At 38.4% G+C, this 24,835-nt stretch overlaps 2 protein-coding genes, 1 long non-coding RNA gene and 1 pseudogene across 4 annotated transcripts; 2 read left to right on the top strand and 2 right to left on the bottom strand.

Moving 5' to 3' along the window:
• Positions 1–1,632: 1,632 nt before the first annotated feature.
• LOC110044059 (uncharacterized) lies at positions 1,633–16,158 on the bottom strand. Its single transcript, XM_020749579.2, has 6 exons — positions 15,766–16,158; positions 14,607–14,636; positions 13,946–14,051; positions 3,846–3,939; positions 2,155–2,367; positions 1,633–1,908 (listed from the first exon to the last, which is right to left on the bottom strand). The coding sequence occupies exons 1-5, from the start codon at positions 15,842–15,844 to the stop codon at positions 2,170–2,172; spliced, it is 507 nt and encodes a 168-aa protein (XP_020605238.2). The 5' UTR covers positions 15,845–16,158; the 3' UTR covers positions 1,633–1,908; positions 2,155–2,169.
• On the top strand, positions 7,968–9,666 carry LOC149108945 (uncharacterized). The gene is made up of 2 exons (XR_016208269.1): positions 7,968–8,175; positions 9,382–9,666. It is a non-coding gene; the product is annotated as an uncharacterized LOC149108945 (long non-coding RNA).
• Positions 16,159–17,687: 1,529 nt separating the features above from the next.
• Positions 17,688–24,824, bottom strand: LOC110044057 (uncharacterized). 2 transcript variants are annotated; one of them, XM_020749578.2, is made up of 6 exons: positions 24,556–24,824; positions 23,389–23,418; positions 22,755–22,860; positions 19,778–19,883; positions 18,177–18,416; positions 17,688–17,963 (listed from the first exon to the last, which is right to left on the bottom strand). In XM_020749578.2, exons 1-5 carry the CDS (start codon positions 24,632–24,634, stop codon positions 18,192–18,194), a joined length of 546 nt encoding a protein of 181 aa, XP_020605237.1. In that variant the 5' UTR covers positions 24,635–24,824; the 3' UTR covers positions 17,688–17,963; positions 18,177–18,191. The 2 variants fall into 2 exon arrangements, with proteins under 2 accessions (XP_020605237.1, XP_089149349.1); XM_089293223.1 differs by having other exon boundaries at positions 18,332–18,416; positions 24,556–24,823.
• LOC149108944 (uncharacterized) lies at positions 20,946–22,017 on the top strand (annotated as a pseudogene).
• Positions 24,825–24,835: the final 11 nt, after the last annotated feature.

Here is a 24,835-nt window from a genome sequence, read left to right as displayed (position 1 = left end):
GGTGAAATATGCCCCATAACTAAGTCATACCCCCTATCATTAAGCAAATGATAATATTAAGGCTAACCCTCCCCCCTTCCTTGAGAAAAGTCTCCTCCCATTGATTCCCTCATACCTTGTTTACTTGTTGGAGTTCTTCCTCCGGTACAAACATCACTTCAAATGACTCTTCGACGTATGTCGAAGTGTCATTTGAAAAGTCATCAGAATCACTGGACTCTGAGCTTGTGTCGTCTTCGCATGAATTGGGAGATTCCTCATCTTCTACAGCATCTCTGGCACTAAGGTTCTCGCGTGCATGGGTAAGAACTTGATCAATCAACTTAGCCTTGCTTCCACTTATCTCAAGACCTTTTTGCTCTAGATACATTTTCAGCTGCTTGTTGGTAAGCGCTTTTACATCTTTTTCAATTGTTCAAGAAATAAGCGGAAGAGTGTTCCTTTCTCTTACTCTTTTTTTGGCTTTTGCATCGAGGAACTCAAGGTGCTGTACATAACTTTAACATGCAGTCTCGTCCACGTTGTGCTGGAACATACCTCTTGCAAAGAACTTTCTTCAAGAGAGGGCAATTTTCCCTCGTTGACGAACAATCTCTTTATTAAATTTTCAAAATTTAACAACTCCCCTCTCTATTGTGGTCATTTTCTCCTGTCCCCCCCCTCTAGTTTTCCAACCCCCCCTCCAGGTAATTATTGCATAGTCCCTAACTTCTTGGCTTTAAATCAGCTCAACCCAAACAAAAGATGCGAAACGGAATATAAACATAGAAGTTCAAATCCCATGGTAAAATAGCAAGATCTTAACCACCAGATGCAACAAACGGCCAGTTTTCAGTGGCAAGTGAATATTTCTCATGTAATTTTGCCCTAAGCAGCCAATCTAATACGTACCGGCAACCTCAGTCAGAAATACATTTTTTAAACGGCGAGCCTTGGACTTCCAGCTATTTAAGAACACTTTTTGTCCAATCTGCTTTCAGGTCACATTAGCGTAATCCCCAGGCAAGAGAGGAGTCCCTCACCCGGGGATTAAGCTGATCTAGGGGGCGGGGGGAGGGGGCCCGCAGGGGGGGGGGGGAGATGACAGACATTTCAGACTATCAGGTCACAATGTTTGTTCATTACGCATGGTAGGTGTGTTGTAAATGGATGAAAATGATCCCTGGTATAAGCAATCGGAGCAACTAGTTCAGCCATCAAATAACATACTAAATAAGCTGAAATTGTTGCTGTACCAAAGTTAGAACTAATCAGTCGTGGTTGTTTTTTTTCTCCCTAGACTTGTACATGTGCATCGTTCCCTGGAGGGGGGGGGGGGGGGGGTCTCCCATATGAAATGGTCGGGGATGCTCGTCGTCTCGCTTTGGGTATAAATCAAGGATTCTGGTCTCACTTAGGGTGTTCATGATGAAACGCCGCCATTTTTAGCCGTCAAAGTATATTTTAGGATTGCAATGGGAGAAATAATAAGAAAATGCTGTCCTTTCTGTAGTTTTAAGTGGTATACTTTACGACGCTCGAGCCACACACTGATTGATTCCCTCGAGGAGTTTAAATACTGGTTAGATAAAAGTTGATTGCAGAGGAATACGAGAAAAATGGCACCCTATTACCAATGAACAGAAAAAACTCTTTCGTTAAATGCTTTATTGTGCAAAACTGTGTCTTGTACATATAATACATAACCTAAGGAAGGTCAGACATCACACCAAAAACTGAATAAAATTCTGCTCCTACAAAAACTTACATAAGAAAGTTATGCATTTAATGTTGAAAATCAATATGTTGCTTTGATTTAAAGTTTTCGTCCGCCAAAATTTTTCATCCTACAGTACTTGTCTCAAAGCAAATTGTGCGGTATTAAATGAAATACGTAAACATCCTTTATGTCAATGCAAAAGGAAAACCCTACAAATAAAAAATATAAAGATAAGTATATCAGTTAGTCAATCAATCAATCAATCAATCAATCAATCAATCAATCAGTCAGTCAGTCAGTCAATCAATCAATCAATCAATCAATCAATCAATCAATCAATCAATCAGCCAGCCAGCCAGCCAGCCAGTCAGTTAGTCAGTCAGTCAGTCAGTCAGTCCGCCAGTCAGTCAATTAATCAATCTGTTGGAATAAAAGTAGGGTTGCATCAAGTTTACCTTGCGAGAACCACTCTACAGCGGCGTTTCACAGTCTTTAGCTACATCCAGCCCAGAATTCATGCTAGTACTTTGGTAAGCTGGATTCTGGAAGGAACTCAGTGGTCTGTTTTTGAGTTCTGTCTCGCTGGCGTCCTCTTGACCATTGTTTTGTTTACCACGTTCCTTGGTGTCGTCCAAAGACTGATAAAATCCATTGCTTGGCTCACTTAGCTGTGGAAGGCGAAAAGTGCAATTGAATTGCCAATTCCGAGTTGCCTTAAGCGTCTCCATCAAAGCGAGGCCAGATGCAACACCATTCATATCAAAATGAGTTAAATTTGCATGTGCAGTGTGAATGAAATCTCATTTTCATATGTAAGGATGGGCACCAAGACCCGCTTTGAGAAAGAGGCTAAAGGTAGTTCGGAAACAGCCTATTCTGTGACCTAGGTTAAATCTGCATAGGAACCAAGTGGCCGATCAGGCCGTAGTTTATCCCGGTTTCTGTAGCATGAAGCGGCTAGGAGGACTAGGAGTATGTTTGCTGAGCACAGCCACTGACCACTTGTTTACATTTTGCCTCATTAGCATAGGAATTTGTCTAGGGGAGGCATCACGCTGGATATAAATTAACTACACAGAAGTAAAGAGCTTGCAGAATTTAGTACTCGGTGAAAATTTTAGCTTTCTCGGGGTAATATCGAAGGAAATGCCGACTTTCAAAACCGGCAAAGCTGGGTAACAAAAGTGCAAACGAGCACATATATTCTTTGAATTGTAAAAGTTTGAGCTTTAAAACCTGCGTCACACAGAAAGTATTTAATACATTGGGCTACATGTATATTACAAAAGACAGTTTGCGGAACTCATCTAAGATTTGTGCTGCTTTGTAGGCGACATTTGTAATTCATCAAACTGGTGTTTGAGCCTTTTGCGCACAAGAGTGCCAAAATACGACTTGAAATCAAGAAATCCCTGAAGTTTATCTTAAAAATACCGAGTAATATTTGCATGCGAAGTTCGCCCGTCACTTAGAAAGGTGGATGTTGAAGTAATTTTTTTTTCATGTTGAAGTAATATTGCAGGAAATCATTTAGACATCAAGGCCATGCAGGGTGGGTGAAGAGAGACACTTGTTTAATTAAGGCAATGCTTATCGCACGAACGGGGTCTCGGTTTCGGATTAATCACCACGTTTCAAATTCGAGCAAACTTACCAATGAAGCAATGAGGCAAGGATGACAAATTTATGAATGAAGTGAATTTTGTTTAAGGTATTACTGATCGATGGCTGCCATAGACCTTATGCAAAAATTGCTGCCATTGATCTCTGTTGCGTGGTCAAGTTTCCTCAACCACGTATGATACAGCATCAAAAGAAATAAAATAATATAATTTCCTGAAAATGTAAGTGTTTTTACGTTAACGATGGCAAAGTTTTAAATCGTTTAAATTTAGGAAATTTGTATGAAAAAAATTACTCTGCTCTGACTAGCCTCGTTTTCATGTTTTTAACATAATATATGTCCCTGTAATTTCCAGTCAGATAGGAATATGGCTTTAAAACAAAATTATATTTTTCTGTTGACAAACACTTCTTCTCAGTGGCAAAAATTAATGGCAGCCATTTTTGCATTGGGCCTATTCCACTCAATTTATTGCATCATTTGCATGATATAAGCGACATCTTGTAAGCCAAGCTATCTCACCTTGAGCTGTTCATACTGTGCCGGCACGTTCTCTCCATTCTGCTTGCCAGAACACATGCTCTCATATCTGACATCCATGTCCTCTGTAATTTCACTGGAAAATTTGACACATTTACAGACTTAATGAAATGTCTGTAGATCCTGAATTTACAGACTTTGGTACTTATTCTGCTTAAAAACAGTGTGTCTGTAAATTTATTTTACAAACATTTTGTTTAGTTTTCAGTTCTGTTCATTTCAAAATGTTTGTAAAATGTTTGTAAATTGTAGCAGCTAGAGTAAGAGGATGGGACTCATAATTCACAGACTTAACAAAATCTTCTAAGAATGTTTGTAAATTTACCACTTACAAAGATTTTACAGGTTTAGCCTGATCATGTAAAATCTCTGTAAATTGACATACTCGGGGCACCATAAAATCTCTGCAAAATCTCTGTAAATTGATATACTCGGGGCACCATAAAATCTCTGTAAATTGACATACTCGGGGCATCGTAAAATCTCTGCAAATTGACATACTCGGGGCATCATAAAATCTCTGCAAATTCTCTGTAAATCGACATACTCGGGGCACCATAAAATCTCTGTAAATTGACATACTCGGGGTACCATAAAATCTCTGTAAATTGACATACTCGGGGCACGGTAAAATCTTTGTAAATTGACATACTCGGGGCATCATAAAATCTCTGCAAAATCTTTGTAAATTGACATAATCGGGGCACCATAAAATCTCTGTAAATTGACATACTCGGGGCACCATAAAATCTCTGTAAATTGACATACTCGGGGCACGGTAAAATCTTTGTAAATTGACATAGTCGGGGCACCATAAAATCTCTGCAAAATCTTTGTAAATTGACATAATCGGGGCACCATAAAATCTCTGTAAATTGACATACTCGGGGCACCATAAAATCTCTGTAAATTGACATACTCGGGGCATCATAAAATCCCTGCAAATTCTCTGTAAATCGACATACTCGGGGCACCATAAAATCTCTGTAAATTGACATACTCGGGGCACCATAAAATCTCTGTAAATTGACATACTCGGGGCACGGTAAAATCTTTGTAAATTGACATAGTCGGGGCACCATAAAATCTCTGCAAAATCTCTGTAAATTGACATAATCGGGGCACCATAAAATCTCTATAAATTGACATACTCGGGGCGTCAAAAAGAAAGCATATTTTGGTCCAGGGACTATGTAAATTCCCCTCCTTAAAATTCCGAAGCCAGGTATCATCAATCAACCACAAATCTGAGCGGACCAAACTCTGGTCAGTTGGGGTGCATCGCAAAGAACGGCGAGTGAAAAAATAGGGGAGAAGTGCGGCGAGAGAAAGCGAAAGAACGCCCTTGGACAAACTTAACAAAAGGTCCTTCCTAAAGGGACCCGTAACGTGACTGCCGGCTCGTGGATCTTAGTTGTCAGCAGATGTGTTGAGAAATAATTCTTGCCAAAACGACAAACGAACGCTAGATCGTCGACTGGAGATACTCCTTGCGCGAAGGGTGCTAAAACTCGACAGGACGGTATCGACCGGCAATTCAAGACGTTCTTGCTCGAAGTAAAGCTACGGCAGTCTTCGAAGAAAAATCGGGCGAAGATAAATGATTAAGAATGATAAATATGATATCCGTGAAAAGAAGCAACATACTGTACCTGTAAATAGTTGGAATCAAACAGCCGGGCCCTAATAACACAACATAAAGTACGCTTCATAAACACATTTGAAAGAAAGAAAGGTCCGGAGACCGAGGAGATAGCGGTAAATGTACAAATGTCACGGACCGTATTAGTCGTGTAGGTCCGTCAATCCCATTTTACACTGACCGCCATATCGCATTTCTCATTTGCGTAAGTAACGCTCGAATGTTGACATATCCTGTCAAAATCAACCAATCAGAGGGTATACCAGAACGAAGGTTGATTACGTTTTTAAATACAATCGGCCATATATCGATCAACGGACTTTGTTTCTACGCGCGTAATCAAACAAATATATTATTTCTGGTTAGTTTGATTTGCACGAATTGAAAGCTTATCTCAATTTGTTCAGTAATTTCCCAAAACTTGCGACCACCCGGTTAATACGTAGCAAAATATGATTCATCTCACGAGAACTGTGAGATGGAAGGAAGTGCGGGCTCATTTTTCGGAACAGCGGCTAATGTGATAGCCGAGTGTGTCACTGATGTTCTTACTACATCTTGGGGTCTTCTTGTCATGTCTGGTGTGATCAATTACTGAACAGATGCATGGCAACATGGAATCTATCTGTTTTATATAATAAAGAAACCAAAAAAAATACAAATGTTGATGGTGTCATATATTCTTGAAATGTAGGTCTGTCCTTGCTAATTGATCATAAGTAAGAATCAATATTATTGGAATGTGAGAATAATTTGAAAGATGATCTGTGATGTCACTTAATTGTATCCCTCAGCCAAATCAATATAATGGTATTGCTGTCAATTAAAATGTACCTTGCTCGATGCAAGATATTCGGCAATTACCTAGACGACTAAATATTGTAAATAAAGTACTATACATATACATTTGGTCTTCAATTCTGATTAAGAAAAATTAATGGATTGTTGGACTGGCCATCTGCACTGTTGAGCAGTTTGACAGTACATGCACTTGTCATTGTGATTTACATGCATCTTGTTTTGTTACGACTGTTGGGCATTTATGTAGCAGTAATAACACTGTTTTCTTTCTTTCTCTCTTTCTTTCTTTCAGTTGTAGAATGAAAGAATAACATTACAAGAACTGTGAAAATACTATCAAGCTTCAGGAGGCTATTCCATTGTTGTAAATGTATATTATATTTATGTATGTGTATATAGCACTAATTGTATTTGACGTCACTACATGTGGATAGTTAGGAATAAATCATTTAATGAATGGTTAAGCATTAAGAAAGCTCCATTTGAGTCACTCAGATGACACAAATATTAAGCCAAATTATTTTTTTACATGTTAATTGAGTGTATGCACTGCACATATGTACAATCTGGAAGCATTTTCAATTTATGGTGGACCTTCCTAAATATGAAGAGCAAAGGGCCAGAGGTGAGTGTCCATATTATGGAGGTGTCCATATTATAGAGGTACAGATTATAATAATTCTAGTTTTTCTGGGACCAAATAAGCTGTCCTTATTGTGGAGGTGTCCGTAGTGAGAGATTAAAGTGTATTTTACAGTTATGCAAACATGTTTTGCATCTGTCTCTGGCCTATAGGTAGTTAAAACCACTATTTTGACCCCCTTCTGAATTGTCACACAAACCCTGCAATTAAAAGGATCTTCTCCCTTAGCAGCCATGAGCACCTTTGAGAAGTACCAGCTAATCTAATTGTTTATAAATTATTTTTAAGCTCTTGAAAGCAGCCATTAAAGGAGTGTGCAATATTTTCATCATTCAAATGAGAGATTTGCAGGTTTCCATCTGAAACTTGTACATGTAGTTACCTTACCTGTTAACCCAAGAATCTCTTCCATGTATCAAAGGCAATTATTTTCAGGATATTTACAACTGCTGGGAATACCGCAAATGAACATTTTCATGCCCCAGGCTTTTAACGCTAAAAACTCGCACAAGAGAGTGACCATTTACATGTACATGTCCCAGGCTTTATGCTAAACGTTCACATAAAAGACCAGGTTATATTGTTTTAATCCCTGGTTGTATATAAGAGCTCTTTTGTGAATTCTTGAGATGGCTGCAGGGAGAGCTTTGACAGTATTATTGATCGCTGATATCTTAGATTGAATTTTTCTTATTGCTATGATACATATATCTTGAGACAAGTGTTTTAAATCGGCTGTTATTAAGACTGTAGTGTCAACAATAGTAGTATTAGTAATGGTTTTGTACAGTAGTGTAAAAAAATGAACATCAAGGTGGACTTATTAGTTTAATAGATTATTTCTTTAGAGCAGTTTTCAATTGAGTGTCGAATTAAGTAATCAAAGAATACCTTTAGGTTTGGTTTTGGTTTTGGTTTAAGTATGATGAACGAGACTGGCCGTGTAGTCTAATTGGTAAGTAATTAGTTGTGTTTTGGTTTTACAACACTCAATTGAAAACCGCTGTAATATACCAGGCGGTGTTGGACACGGTTCACGTGACAGTATTCGACCAATCATATGTCGTCTCAGCCGGAGCAATGGCGGACACATTTTTCGTTGCGAACGGAGAGTAGGTTGTCATTTCTCGACCGATATCTGCATTCATCATGAGAATCAAACGAACCTTTTCTAGGAGCTGCTAGTGTAATATCTAGACCAGTTGTTTGCCAAGCCTCAAGTGCAGGTAAGCAATTTTTGCATCAGAACTAGTCAATGGAAATCATGCTATGTTGAAAACGTTTGTTTACCACACGCGCCTGACATGGATATTCGTTTGGTCGTTTGCAGGGTAACAGGGATCAGTATTGTGAATTTTTTTTTGCATGAAACTTTAGTTCGAGAGTTGAGCTTTAAGAAAAGTCCGGCGGGCCCAGGCGGGCCCCGGCAGGTATATTTTGCAGGGTGCAGGTTGCAGGTTGCAGGTTGAAATTTAATTATAACTGAAAAACCGCTGGCACTAAAAATAATTGATAACCTATATACTCGTCGGGGGTTCTTACATAAAGTAGTTCGCCTCTTTCACGTAGTGAAAACGCGCTGTTATTAATATTTAGGCCTTCTTTGACAATCTTCTAACTTGTTACGCCGTATACAGAAACTAGAGACTTCGTACGCTTCCCAACATGTTTGTGATCGCACTTGGTTTGAGCGATGTTCTCATGTCCATCGAAAACACGATCGATCCGCTATAAGTACTTATCGATCGACACGCAGAGACTGGTGAAATCTCTTCAAAGCCATCTGGATGGCCGCTCCACAGATGTCTCCATCGATTCCAGATTTGGCTCGAGTCTTCCCTCAACAACAGAAGATTGCCATCACAAATGAAGCAAATAAATAAAGAAATGAAATAATATAAGATTTTAACCGACGGAATATACTGGCGCAAACTCAGTGTGCTTTCATTTTGGTACTCACAGGGAAGAAACCAAATTCAGCAGATATTTCAGATGATATTTCAGATGTTTCTTCAAAAACAATAATTCATTGCAGGCTTAAAATCATTGAAATACACTCTCCTCCCATCGCTTCAGTCGGTTTGGCACTTAGGTGGAAGCCACCTTTCTGAGTGACTGTAAACAGCGTTATGTAACAGTCACGGTAATTCTACCAACTGTACGTTCTTTCAAGTGCCAGCGGTTTTCCAGTTATAATTACATTTCAACCTGCAACCTGCACCCTGCACCCTGCAAAATATACCTGCCGGGCGGGCCCCGCCGTTTTAACGGTCAAAATCGGACTTGAAGTTGGGGTATTTTCCTTGATGTGTCGGATGTTCGCGGTATTTCGCAGGAGTGATTGTGTGATTTCTACCCTTGGTATTTTGTGGCTCGGCTTGTTCCCTTTACATCTTAATGTTTTCTTGTTATGTTTTTTTTTTTTTTTGTAGTGCGTATGTCATCCGTTTGTTTGGCCGATGTTCAAGATTTTTGAATCCTGCTTTGGATGCTAGTCCATTAAAGATATCATCTCATTTACAGTGAATTTTCACTATCATGATCACTGCCTGTCTTGAATTGTTATCTCTAACAGAAATTTACTACTCTTGGATCGGATGTTATTGTTCAGTCGTCTGTGACTGATTATTTTTGATCTCCCACTTCTTTATGCTTGTTTTCCTTTGAATGTTGGTAGTAGTGGGAGACTATACATCAATAAATAATAAGTGTTTCAAGTGTATAGTTACGCATAATTGTCAACCCACCTGGAGCAGAACCAGCCAATGTGTTTGAAGCAAATGCTGAATTACCCACTGGTATTTTAAAAGACTATGGGCTTGGAATTAACTTTGCTATATTTCCTAAGAACTAAATTTATCCACTTACACTGTAGTGATCTAACAGGGAAAGCTACAGCATGCTGCTGTTTAGGATATCAAATTTAGAATGGAATAGACCAAAACAGAATACATAATGACATAATGCAAGTGACTACTTAGAAAGCTGCATGGCAATCCCAAGTTTTAAGAGCTACTGCAAGTGTTCAATATAGTGCATCTGCTTGTATCTTAAAAAATGTTGTTACAGTTTAGTTATCTCAGTGAAAGCATCTCACTATAGATGATCTAGGATACAGCTACATGCTAGATTATTCTGAATTCAGTTGGTCACAGTCATTACGAGTCAACACGAGGTAGTGCTGTGGAGACTGTTTTTGGCAAAATATTTAACAGCCAATGTAGGAAATGTTAATATTGGTACATGATCACTGTGTTGTTGACTACAGGACTTGCAGTAAATGATAAATTTTAAACTGATAGATATTTCAAATGACCTGCATAGCACTGTTCTGGGTAAGGAGCTCCCTTTAGTTTACACAAGTTACATTGAACCTTAAACTTCAGCACAGTTGTGATATGAGGACATGCAATTCAGTCATTGCTAATTGACCATGCCTATCATTCACAGTCTTCCAGTTTACTAATTTATAAGTGAACTTAATGTTGGCTGCTGTTTAGAGAATATGGTTTTTGTGCTATTTTGCTGGTTTTTTTGTTGTGCTTGTCAGTACTTTGCAAATATTCAGTTTAAAAAACATACTTAGGAATTGAATTATTATTTTACAAGTAAATGTAAATCATTGTTTTTTTTTTCACATCTTCCATCTGCAATTTTAGTTGCAACCACTTTAAATAGCATGAGGTATATTATTTGTCCAAAGCATTCATTTCATGTAACTCAACCGAGTCTTCTTTCCATTGAGCCTGATTTCCCTTTCACATGGCCCCACATGTACTGAGAACCCAAGAATGGACACTTGGAGCAGATACAAGTTACATCCAACACCTAAGCACTAGGCAAAGAGAAATCTCAAACTCTCATCAGTTTGAACATTGATATTGCTAGTGGCAATGTCTGAGGCAAAGTCATTTGTAGACCTTTTACTTTAAACACATTCAAGAAGTTGAACAAGACCAAAATCGTGTTATCCCATTGTCTACAAAATAGATCCACACAGTACATATTTAATCTTGGATTTGTAAGTTGAACAAGAATTTGCTGGAAGTGTGACCTGGTACAGGGGACGAATACAATTATTTTTTACCACTTACATTGAAGCAAAACATACTCTACTTCTCCCATTAAGCTTCTAGTTTTTTAATTCCATTTATTGCAAATTATTTTTGTTATTTTGAAAGAGCCATAGCTCATTAGCAAGTTGTTTATGGTTCCTTTTGGTTAATAAGGAAATACAGCGGGACTCGATTAATCAAGTTTTCAAGGACAAAACATTGCTTTGATTTCAAATTATTCAACCCTTTTCTTCGTAGGTTTTACTTCTCAGCTCTCTTATCGTCGAACGAAAACCAAATATCTCTCAACAACCATGTTGTTGGCCTGCGATACACTGATACACTTCACACACACACAAGTCGAGATATCTAAGAAGGAAAGTGCCGAAGGTAGGTTCAATTCCGGCAAGTTAAGATCGAATTCGAAGAGATCAGAAACGGAAATAATTTATCTTTCAACCGTAGAGATTCGACGAACCGCGAAGCTTCGATTCCTAAAATCATCTGTTTAGCACTGAAAATGGTGGCTTTGTAAATCGAGCAGAAGTCATCTAGAGCTATTACTTGGCCTGCGGAACACTTCATATGGATGTCATTCCAGATTTCTTTCAGCATCGGATGCGAACGAACCTCCTATAAGTCATATTTTCACATCACCATCAGCGCGTGGAGATGTTTGCCGTTCAGCGATCAGATGAAAATGAGCTCCAGGCAAAATTTCTCCCGGCATGCTTTGCGAGTCGTGTCCAACACCGCCTGCTAATATACCTTCATTTATGGAATGATATTACCAAATTACACTGCTGTCAATTATCTTAGGAATATCGAAGGACACCAAAATTTTCTGAGAGTTAAAAGGTCACGCCACCAGTTTGATCCAGTTTGTTTGTGTTTATATCTTCTTTCTTAGTCTAGTTTTTAAATTTTATAGTCTAGTTTTTCAATTTTCAATTTTATAGTCTAGTTTTTGTACTTTTATTGAATAGATAATATATTTAAATTTTACATTTTAATTTTAGCAAACACGTTCACATTCAAACGAGCCCCAGGCTCACTGGTGAAATGTGTCTGAATAAAGTACTTACTCCCAAGGTCCTTTCATTTGTATGTCATAATTTTGATATGTGCAGCGTAAATCTCAATTGTTAGTTGCACAACTTTGAACTTCAGAATTTATTGGTTATTGAAAGGCACAAAGGTTATTTTATTTTGTGTAAACCTGCTACAGTCCTTATTTTGCTGTTTGTAAACCTCTCGTTGTAAGAAGTGTCATAAGATAATGTTCTGGTTCTCAATACCTTCCTATTTTATTTGCTGATTTTACAGACATTATGTGTACTTTTGTTTGACCTGCTGTGTAGTTTATTTGTCTACATTGTACTAAGATTTAACGCAATATTCTGTTTGCTTTTTACAGAGATTTTATTGAGATTATGTCTTACGGCTTTTGTAACCGTTCCTTTTGTACAGGCTGATTTTGCAGAGAAAATGTGGAAATTTTGCAGAGATTTACACCAATAAAATGCTTACATCTTACAGACATTATGTGTACTTTTGTGTGACATTGTGTGCAGTTTATTTGTGTAGATTTTAATAACACTTTATGATATTATTTTAACTTAAACTTTACAGACATAATACGAAGATTTTATGTTTTCGATTTTACAGAGATTTTTCTCCTGCCCTGTTTACAGAGAAAATGTGGACATTTTACAGAGATTTCTTTAAATGCCATAAAATCTCTAAATTTTACGAAACATTTACAAGAAAAATAGCAACATTTCGTGGACATTTTATGCGATCTGACCGCGAAACATGTACTAAAATTTACAGAGTTTTAACAGAGATTACAAAATCTCTGTAAGTGTGCAAATTTACAGACAATGAAATTTACAAAGGAAATGTTGACATTTTACAGAGTTTTAACGAAGTCTGTAAATGGCTCAAATTTTCCAGTGCTAAAGCGTAATCCCTTCTACCCCTGAAGACAGAAAAACTCTTTTGTCAATCAGGTTCTCGATAAAAAGGCTTGTAACACACGTTTCTGGCTAACTGATAGCTTAACCTTAGGACCTACAGGTAAACCCATAACCCCATCGTGCAGGGTACAGGGGAGGGAGGGAGGTTGGATGAAACCTCTCCTCTGGGATATGCAATGATGCTAAATAAATTTGTCACTAAATAGATAACTTTACCTCATTCATAGACAAGGAACAGCAAAAATTTATTTAGCAAGAGGCAGAAAGGTTGTAAGTTCAGTAGGGATTTTTGCGGAACCCATTTTATTCTGCTGCGAGAAATTCCATTTTTACAACAACAAAAATGTGGAGTAAAATGTCCAGAAAATGAATTTAAGTATAATAGTACAGTGAGAAAAATTTTACCAGTAGTTATGAAGTTTCCATTGGTGTTTTTCGGGGTAAATAGTCGTGTATAGTTTGGGACGATCAGCTTAGCATTAACTTCCAAATTGTATGGGTGGTGATTTAAAAGAGATAACACCGTTTGGAAAAGGTTTAAGCATCTTGTGGTGTGTTATCGGAGTTCTCTGTTTCCTTCTTTCATTTAGTCTTTAGTATTCAGTCCCCTCGCCCTCGTCCTCTCGTCCCCTCTTACGTTTGAAAATAAAATAACAAATAAATCACTTTAATTAAGTATCGAAGTGTTTTAGCACAACTGTACTAATTGGGGACACTGAAACAAGTAAACATATATTTTTAACTGAAAAGAAACTTGTTAAAAATCCCAAGTGGTGGGAAGCTGACCAGTTGGCCATTTACAAAGCGTAGAGGAATGGAATCTGGGACCACCAAACACAAATCCATCTACTAGGCAGGGTGGAGGATTTGACCTCGGGACCTCCAGATCAAAAATAGAGCGCCTTGAACCACTAGGCCACTCTGCCTCCATTTGGAAACACTTCAGACTATTTTACACATACCAGGATACACGTGTGCGTCTAAACATCATTAAGGCTGCCACAATGCTGACCAGCAGAAACACGCTACAGATCACCAGAAATGCAATGCTCAGACTCAACAACGTCTCTGTAAAACAAATTTAAAAAATGAAGAAATAGTCATACGAAGTCCTGCAGTAAAATAAAAGAAAGAAAAGTGACCTTGTAATTGGTAATATTTAGACAGGGATAGAGTTCATTTAGACTTGCCGTATGTCGACCTCATGAGTTTCAGGGTAGAATATCTAAGCGAGAGAAGCGAGCTGCGAGGTTTTAGGCCGCGAAGGACTTTTCTGAAAGGATAGAGCTCGTGTTCATAGCGGAGTGCTCGTTTTAGGAAAAAGTACAAAGGCTTCTTTTTTGTTTGTCTACTTTTCTTTGAGTCCCAAATAAGGTGTCTATTTCTCATAAGCCGTTCCTTGTTGCCAGCCTTTGAATACTGATTCCTCTGCATGCTGGTATACCCTTCGCTAAATTTTGAGTACCAGTTTTAAAAATTAGTCGGTGAGACGTTGAGATTTTCGAGGCAAAATGTTTTACAGGCTGCACAGTATGGAGACCTTGGGAAACAGAGTGGATGCTGACTTCATTTTTGTTCACTAGTGCGGTGGAGAAACACAATAAAAGTTAGAGTGAGACCTACCATCTTCTTCTTTTCCGATGATGTACCGACCTTCAGTAAGAAAACAACAAGTCATTGTATTAGCCACTTACAGTATAAGAAATACACGAGCAGGAATTTTTTGGAATAGACGACATGGACTAACTGAGTTATAACGTGGCAGGAATACAGCTAGAATACATAGACTACACGTCAGTTGCTAGTTTTACTTTCATTATCTCACAGAGAACATGAAAGGACACTGAGCTGGAATTTCAAAGCATGAAGGAGTTTTACTGATTTTGGCACGAATAATTGGCTGGCCTGTCAGTGCAATGCTAAAGTAACAAAATTGGCAAGCATAACTGCCTGTTATGAGCGTCCGTACAGAACTTTCTAACAATAGAGAAAATAGTTGCCTTGTAAAGACCTGTACACAGGTACGAACTGTTCGAACTGCTTTTTTTCTTTCAGACAGAGTTTTTCCCAATAAGCTAGTATAAACGACAACTGATGTTAGATTCGCTTTGCATGTCGGCCACGCAGCACATGGACATCGGCGGAAATATTCTCATGCTGATATAGATACAGCTATTTAAAAATTTAGCTTCGGTGTTGTTTTGCATGTTTCGAACTGTCAACTTCTTAGAAAGCGACAAAAATTACAATTCATCATCTTATGAGGAAAAGGTGTTCTAGAACTGGAGATCTTTATTTGAGATAACCAATATTGACTGTAGTGGAAACTTATCAGGATATTTGTGAGGCAGGTACAGAAGTTGAATAATTAAAATTATTCACATGTCGTTCTCCATGTTCTTGAATCCTTTGCCATTCTATTTAGGTCGGTGAGGATCCGAGTCTCTTTACCGCCTTCACGGAGGCGTTTGAAACCCTTTTTAGTGTTATCATACGATTATTATATATAATATACACTGACAGTAATAAAATGTTCGTTAGTTCTAAAGATTTAACTCGCCTTCTGACACTCGTTTTGCCCATGTTTTGTCTAATTACAGCGAAAGAACGATGAACCTATTGTGGTCAGTAATGTTTATTCATAAATGCCTGTCTGTAAAAGGAAAATGTCTGACTGATAAAGACACAAACTTCTGAATTCCCAAGTTGTTTAGCCGGAAGCTTACTTTTAAAGGTTTGTAAAACCTTGTTTAGAAGAAAGAAAACAACAAGAACCAAATACCTGCAAATACACTTGGAGCAAAAGATAAGGCTATAGCGACACAAAGTCCAACAGCTTTGAAGTTGATCTTCATGCCCATTGCGCTTGATGAGAGTTACTTGTCTTCGACAGCGGGATGCCTGAACGAAACAAGAAGTCACGAGGAAATAAATCTCTTATTCGAAGATGGTGTCGTCTTTTTTCCACAAACGTTTCTTAGGGGGAAAGAAACTCAAAGAAAGGAATAGATTGCTCTGAAACATTCAAACATTAGACAATATTCCTTTCTATGACATTGTTCCGATGAAGCGAGGGTCTTAGAAAAGCGCCAATAAATTTTCTGCGTAACTGGTTAAATTCCCTTGAGTACCAAGCTGTTTAGTCTGAACACGTGACAGACGAAGCATCAGAGAGATTTTTAACAGGTATTAAAACTAACAGAAAAGTTAATTTTGTTTTGTTTTATCTTTGATCCTTTTGCCTTGCATTTATGCTACCATTTAACAAATTGACGTCAGTTTTTCATGCATCTGTCCTGTTATTGATCATGAATTTCGTCATAACATTGTCAAAGTAGTTGTGGATCCATGAGGCGATAGCCGAGTGGATTTGACAATGCTATGACGAAATTCATTGTCAATAACTGGACAGACGCATGAAAAACTGACGTCAATTTGTTTTTTACGATAACTTATATCAAATTGTCCGCTCTCGCTCGCTGACGCATCGCATAAGTTATAAATTCATGTGTCTGACTGCTTATTGACAATGAAAATTAGCCAGTGAGCGCGCGAGAATTCTGCAGTTATCGTAAAATATAAATGTGATGTTTGTTACAACTCAATATTGACTCAAAGCAGTTTACGGTCAAAACCTTTCAGTTTACTTTTTGAAGCTTCTGTCAAATTGACTCAACTTTCCAGGGTCCAATACAACAGGAAAAAAAAAAATTGAAAAAATAAAGGTTTTTTAGCATTCCACTAAGCGTGGCTCTTCTATGCTAAGACCTATATATACAGTAATAAAAGAGGGGAACGCTTTGATATTTCCTGTTTGCTCGTAGTAGGATTATCTTTTAAACAGTTAGGTTAAATTTAAGTTTATGCATGACTTAAGTTCGCAATATTGGAAACAGCAGATAAACTGTAGCTGCTATTAACTTTTCTCCTTTCTACACATGCGCTAAAATGGCATAAATTATCCGAAAAGCTATTGCATCTATCTAGAAGTCTAGTGTACAGAGCTTTTCCATTCAGGGGCCAACAGCCATAAAACTTTGTTGGAATAAGATTGTATTTGGTAAAGAGCTCAACACAAACAGGATTGATTTACTGGACACGAACATGGTCGCCATTTCGTCCTTTTGGTACATCAATATGGCTGCTGTGACGTCATGTTAAAACGTTCTATTTTTATACATTGCTGATCTCTCCTTTTGTTTAGGAAGGTTTCTCGAGGGAGGAGAGGGATAGAACATGTCACATTCGCCTGCCAGCTAGGACAATCTGAAAGCATCCTCTCCCCACTCCTCTCAAAAAATCACCGGTCAAGAGTGGAATTACAAAAATGCCAGGTATTTTGAGAAACGAACAACAATATTATGTTAATAAAATGTTCTTAAACGGTTGAAACTCTTTATTCCTAATATCTTTCTGTTGACTCGTTGTTGAAACTGGCGAATATCTCGTATTTAATCCCTACATTCATGTCTGGTTTGTCTGTTTTTCCTTTTTTTTTTACTTCCAGTTGTTTAATTTTCTCTCATTCAATGTGGTTTAATTAGTCAATGTCCTTTCTGTAGTTGTAAGTGGTATACTTTACGACGCTCGAGCCACACACTGATTGATTTGCTCGAGGGGTTTAAATACTGGTTAAATGGAAGTTGATTGCAGAGGAATACCAGAAAAATGGCACCCTATTACCAATGAACAGAAAGGAAACTCTTTCGTTAAATGCTTTATTGTGCAAAACTGTGACTTGTACATAGTAAACATAACCTAAGGAAGGTCAGACATCATACCAAAAACTGAAGAAAATTCTGCTCTTAAAAAAACTTACAAAAGAAAGTTATACATTCAATGTTGAAAATCAATATGTTGCTTTGATTTAAAGGTTTAGTCCGGCAGAATTTTTCATTCTACAGTACTTGTCTCAAAGCAAATTGTGTGGTATTAAATGAAATACGTAAACATCTTTTATGCCAATGCAAAAGGAAAACCCTGCAAATAAAAAAATAAAGATAAGTATATCAATTAGTCAATCAATCAATCAATCAATCAATCAATCAATCAATCAATCAATCAATCAATCAGCCAGCCAGCCAGCCAGTCAGCCAGTCAGTCAGTCAGTCAGTCAGTCAGTCAGTCAGTCAGTCCGCCAGTCAGTCAATTAATCAATCTGTTGGAATAAAAGTAGGGTTGCATCAAGTTTACCTTGCGAGAACCACTCTACATCGGCGTTTCACAGTCTTTAGCTACATCCAGCCCAGAATTCATGCTAGTACTTTGGTAAGCAGAATTCTGGAAGGAACTCAGTGGCCTGTTTTTGAGTTCTGTCTCGCTGGCGTCCTCTTGACCGTTCTCCTTACCCTGTTTGTCCTTGTTGTTGTTTTGTTTGCCACGTTCCTTGGTGTTGTCCAAAGACTGATAAAATCCATTACTTGGCTCACTTAGCTGTGGAAGGCGAAAAGTGCAATTGAATAAGCCAAATCCGAGTTGCCTTATGCCTGTCCATCAAAGCGAGGCCAGATGCAACACCATTCATATTTACACATGTTTACATTTTGACTCATTAGCATGGGAATTTGCGTAGAGGAGGCATCATGCTGGATATAAATTAACCACACAGAAATAAAGAGCTTGCAGAATTTAGTAGTTGGAGAAAGTTTTTGCTTTCTCGGGGTAGTATCGAAGGAAATGCCGGCTTTCAAAACCGGCAAAGCTGGGTAGCAAAAGTTCAAACGAGTACATATATCCTTTGAATTGTAAATGTTTGAGCTTTAAAACCTGGGTCACACAGAAAGTATTTAATACATTGGGCTACATGTATATTACAAAAGACATTTTGCGGGACTCCTCTAAGATTTGTGCTGCTTTGTAGGCGACATTTGTAACTTATCAAACTAGTGTTTGAGCCTTTTGCGCACAAGAGTGCCAAAATACGACTTGAAATCAAGAAATCCCTGACGTTTATCTTAAAAATACTGAGTAATATTTGCATGCGAAGTTCGCCCGTCACTTAGAAAGGTGGATGTTGAAGTAATTTCTTTTCATGTTGAAGTAACATTGCAGGAAATCATTTAAACATCAAAGCCATGCAGATACGTTCTTCGAAAGAGTGACGGTAATCCGGGATACATTTGAGATCGGTCAACGTTAACCGAGTGTTTTCTTTCTTTCTTTATTTTGTGTTTATCTAATCCTAGATTAGCCTAACCTGAGGCCGCAGGTGAAGAGAAACACTTGTCTAAGGCAATGCTTAGCGCACGAACGGGGCCTCGGTTTCGGATTAATCACCACGTTTCAAATTCGAGCAAACTCACCAATGAAGCAATGAGGCAAGGATGACAAGTTTATGAATGAAGTGAGTTTTGTTTAAGGTATTACTGATCGATGGAGGCCATAGACCTTATGCAACAATTGCTGCCATTGATCTCTGTTACGTGGTAACGTTTCCTCAACCACGTATGATACAGCGTCAAAAGAAATGAAATAATATACTTTCCAGAAAATGTAAGTGTTTTTACGTTAACGATGGCAAAGTTTTAAAACATTTAAATTGAAGACATTTGTATGAAAAAAATTACTATGCTCTGACTAGCCTCGTTTTCATGTTTTTAACGTAATATATGTCCCTGTAATTTCCAGTCAGATAGGAATATGGCTTTAAAACAAAAATACATATTTCTGTTGACAAACACTTCTTCTCGGTGACAAAAATTAATGGCAGCCATTTTTGCATTGGGCCTATTCCACTGAATTTATTGCATCATTTGCATGATATAAGCGACATCTTGTAAGCCAAGCTATCTCACCTTGAGCTGTTCATACTGTGCCGGCATGTTCTCTCCATTCTGCTTGCCAGAATACATGCTTTCATACCTAACATCCAAGTCCTCTAAAGCGTAATCCATACTACCCCTGAAGACAGAAAAACTCTTTTGTCAATCAGGCTCTCGATAAAAAGGCTTGTAACACACGTTTCTGGCTAAATGATAGCTTAACCTTAGGACGTACGGGTAAACCCATAATCGGCTCATCGTGCAGGATACGGGGGGTGGGGGAGGGAGGTTGAATGAAACCCCTCCTCTGGGATATGCAATTTCGCTAAATATATTTGTCGCTAAATAGATAAATTTCCCTTATTCATAGACAAGGAACAGCAAAAACTTATTTAGCAAGAGGCAGAAAGGTTGTAAGTTCAGTAGGGATTTTTGCGGAACCCATTTTATTCTGCTGCGAGAAATTCCATTTTTACAACAACAAAAATGTGGAGCACGGTGATACTTCCAGAAAATGAATTTAAATATAATAGTACAGTGAGAAAAATTTGATCAGTCGGTATGAAGTTTCCATGGTTGTTTTTCGGGGTAAATAGTCGTGTATCGTTTGGGATGATCAGCTTAGCATTAACTTTCAAATTGTATGGGTGGTTATCTATAAGAGATTACACTTTGTTTGGAAAAGGTTTAAGGATCTTGTGGTGTGTTATCGGAGCTCTCTGCTTCTTTCTTTCATTTTTCTTTAGTATCCAGTCCCCTCGTCCCCTCTTACGTTTGAAAATAAAATAACAAAAAAAACACTTTAATGAAGTATCGAAGTGTTTTAGCACAACTGAGGCCCCATTAGGGTTTTTAGGGATACGGGATATTTCGTGGAAAAATTATAGGGATATGGGATATTTAGAAAAGAGATAGTGGGATATCGAACGTCAAAGTTTCCTTTTTTGACAGAATAAAACAGGTTAATTGAACAATATGAAAGACGCCGCGAAAAGTAAAAAAAAGTACTTGCAAATGCGAATTAATGTATTTCCCCATGAAACATTGACAATGTTACCACTCCCAACACCTCCCCCCACCCCCGACATATTTTTACCCAGAAAAACCCTCCCCTCCCCCACCTGGCTTTCTTCAATTTCCCGCCACTTTTGACACTTTCACTCGTGGGCATCAACCTCACAGTTGGCCTTATCATTCGATCATGGTGGCGTTGAAAGTTGACAAAGTTCTTCACGAAGAAACTGCTTGTATTTACAAAGCAGACGAAAAGCCAGCAATGAAATGGTCATTTTTGACCAAAATCGAAAATCATCTTAAGTCAATGATCTTAAGCCAGCATTCCTTAACGTCCTTGACTTGTCTTCACTTACTACCCTTGTTGTGGAGAATCTTTTTGCTGAAATGCGAGAGGGAAATGACATGCCGTTGGTTCTGCAGTTCTCACACAGACTTTCTTCAACCTTGAGAGAACATTTGAAGCGAAGTACTCAGTGTGGCTTCAATTACTTTACTAGCTCCTCGTCGTATTACACTAAACAGAAGGGATTCCTCCCTTTTTCGAGGCTCCCTACAATGCCCAAGCCATCAACAAACAGTGCAGTCACCACCCAGCAGCTGGCAGAGATGAGAAAATGGCGGGAGGAATTTGGCCAGAGTGTACGACAAGTTACCGTGAGAAACAAGTCAACAAAGGATAACCCCGGCACCCAACCAATCAACTGTTATGTTGAAAATCCAACTCAACCTCGACCTGTGGACTTTGCCCACTTAGAAACAACCAATCAACAAAGTCTGGCAGATTCTTCAGTTCCTCCATTATTTAAGAAGCAATCCTTTGTGATCATTAAGCCTGGTTATCAGTCAACGTTTCTACTCCAAGCCCGTTTTACGTGGGTAGATGCACAAAGAACGTATCTTCTTCGGAAAGGCAGTTTGAAGTTGCTATTTACACGAAAGAATTATTGTTACCCTTCCATTTTCATGATTCGCAAGTGCTTTACACAATAGATATGACTGGCATTTTAGCAGAAGTCTCGAGTCCTACTCTCGAAGACGACCTCGTTGTATTCAATGAAGAGGAATACTTCAATTATGTGGTTCAGTGCTTGGATTATGGAGATCCACTTACTGCCAGGGAGACTGCGGAAGAATTGTCTATTGAGGCTCCAGAAATGGAAGAGGGACAAATTCAGCAAGGAGCTAGGGCTTCAACCACAAGATCTGGGAGAAAGTCAAGGCGCCCAGAGGAAACAGCTTTCTTATTCTATGACTAAATAGCAACACTGAACATAGTTTACCCCCAGCAACTGCACCATTATTCTCCTCTGAGTAGAATACAGATTAATACAAGTACATGACGTAAAAACTTGATCGCCGTGCATCTACCCAGCTTGTCAGGTCAGGGAAATAGTTGTAGTGATACACAATACAAAATTGTGTTCTTGCTTCAGTTCGAAGACAATTCCCACCTTAAACAGGATGCTGCGTAAAAGCATTCCACCAAAAAAAACATTGTAATCATCCTTCAAACCCTATTTGCACTCGATTTCTATTTTAACGTATGAAACCGCACCGGAAAATGTGTTTTACATTATTTGGTAATCAGACTTATCACATGCAGTGACGTCATCAGTATTAACTTGAATTATAGGGATACAAACTACAGCAATTAATGGGATACGGGATATTTGGGACAAAAATTAATGGTATACGGGATATTCAGACCCCCCCTAATGGGGCCTCACAACTGTACTAACTGGGGACACTGAAACAAGTAAACATATATTTTTAATTGAAAAGAAACTTGTTAAAAATCCTAACTGGTGGGAGGCTGACCAGCTGGCTATTTACAAAGCGTAGAGGAATTGAATCTGGGACCACCAAACACAAGTCCATCTACTGGCAGGGTGGAGGATTTGACCTTGGGACCTCCAGACCAAAAATAGAGCACCTTAAACCACTAGGCCACTCTGCCTCCGTTTGGAAACACTTCAAACTATTTTACACATACCAGGATACACGTGTGCGTCTAAACATCATCAAGGTTGCCACAATGCTGACCAGCAGAAACAAGCTACAGATCACCAGAAATGCAATGCTCAGACTCAACAACGTCTCTGTAAAACAAATTTAAAAACTGAAGGAATAGTCATAAGAACAAAGTCCAGCAGTAAAATAAGAGAAGGAAAAGTGACCTTGTAATTGGTAATATTTAGACAGGGAAAGAGTTCACATGCCGCAAGTCGACCTCATGAGTTTCAGGGTAGAATAGCTAAGCGAGAGAAGCGAGCTGAGAGGTTTTAGGCCGCGAAGGACTTTTCTGAAAGTCTAGAGTTCATGGTGGAGTGCTCGTTAGCCTTTTTTGTTTGTCTACTTTTCTTTGAGTCCCAAATAAGGTGTCCATTTCTCATAAGCCGTTCCTTGTTGCCAGCCTTTGAATACTGATTCCTCTGCATGCTGGTATACCTTTTGCTAAATTTTGAGTACCAGTTTCAAAAATTAGTTGGTGAGGCATTGAGATTTTCGAGGCAAAATGTTTTACAGGCTGCACAGTATGGAGACCTTGGGAAACAGAGTGGATACTGACTTCTTTTTTATTCACTAGTGCGATGGAGAAACACAATACAATTTAGAGTGAAACCTACCATCTTCTTCTTTTCCGATGATGTACCGACCTTCACAAAGAAAACAACAAGTCAGTGATTAGCCACTTACAGTATAAGAAATACATGAGCTGGAAGTTTTTGGAATAGACGACATGGACTAACTGAGTAATAACGTGGCAGGAATACAGCTAGAATACGTAGACTACACGTCAGTTGCTAGTTTTTCTTTCATTATCTCACAGAGAACATGAAACGACACTGAGCTGGAATTTCAAAGCATGAAGGAGTTTTATGGTTTTGGCACGAACAGTCTGTAATGCTAAAGTAACAAAATTAGCGAATACCGAACTGCCTGTTGTGAGCGTCCGTACAGAACTGTCTAAAAATAGGGAAAATCGTTGCCCTGGAAAGACATGTACACAGGTACAAACTGTTCGAACTGCTTTTTTTTCTTTCAGGCAGAGTTTTTACCAATAAGCTAGTATAAATGACAACTGATGTTAGATTTGGCTTGCATGTCGGCCACGCAACACCTGGATATCGGTGGAAATTTTCTCATGCTGATATAGGTACAGCTATTTAAAAATTTAGCGTCGGTGTTGTTTTGCACGTTTTGAACTGTCAACTCCTTAGAAAGCGACAAAAATTACAATTGATCATTTTATGAGAAAAAGGTGTTCTAGAACTGGAGATCTTTATTTGAGATAACCAATATTGACTGTAATGGAAACTTATCAGGATATTTGTGAGGCAGGTAAAGAATTTGGATAAGAATAGCAAAAATTATTTATATTTCGTTCTCCATGTTCTTGAATCCGTTGCCATTCTATTTAGGTCGGTGAGGATCCAATTTGATCCGGTCCGAGTCTCTTTACCGCCTTCACGGAGGCGTTTGAAACCGTTTTTAGTGTTATCATACGATTATTATATATAATACACACTGACAGTAGTAAAAGGTTCGTTAGTTCTAAAGATTTAACTCGCCTTCTGACACTCGTTTTGCCCATGTTTTGTCTAATTACAGCGAAAGAACGATGAACCTATTGTGGTCAGTAATGTTTATTCATAAATGCCTGTCTGTAAAAGGAAAATGTCTGACTGATAAAGAAACCAACTACTGAATTCCCAAGTTGTTTAGCCGGAAGCTTACTTTTAAAGGTTTGTAAAACCTTGTTTAGAAGAAAGAAAACAACAAGAACCAAATACCTGCAAATACACTTGGAGCAAAAGATAAGGCTATAGCGACACAAAGTCCAACAGCTTTGAAGTTGATCTTCATGCCCATTGCGCTTGATGAGAGTTACTTGTCTTCGACAGCGGGATGCCTGAACGAAACAAGAAGTCACGAGGAAATAAATCTCTTATTCGGAGATGGTGTCGTCTTTTTTCCACAAACGTTTCTTACGGGGGAAGAAAACTCAAAATAAGGAGTGGATTGCTCACAAACATTCAAACATTAGACAATATTCCTTTCTATGATATTGTT

Source organism: Orbicella faveolata, unplaced genomic scaffold, assembly GCF_042242905.1.
Source record: "Orbicella faveolata isolate gen_17 unplaced genomic scaffold, um_ofav_v1 contig_25, whole genome shotgun sequence".
Lineage (NCBI taxonomy): Eukaryota > Metazoa > Cnidaria > Anthozoa > Scleractinia > Merulinidae > Orbicella > Orbicella faveolata.
This window is presented reverse-complemented; position numbering and strand designations above follow the sequence as displayed.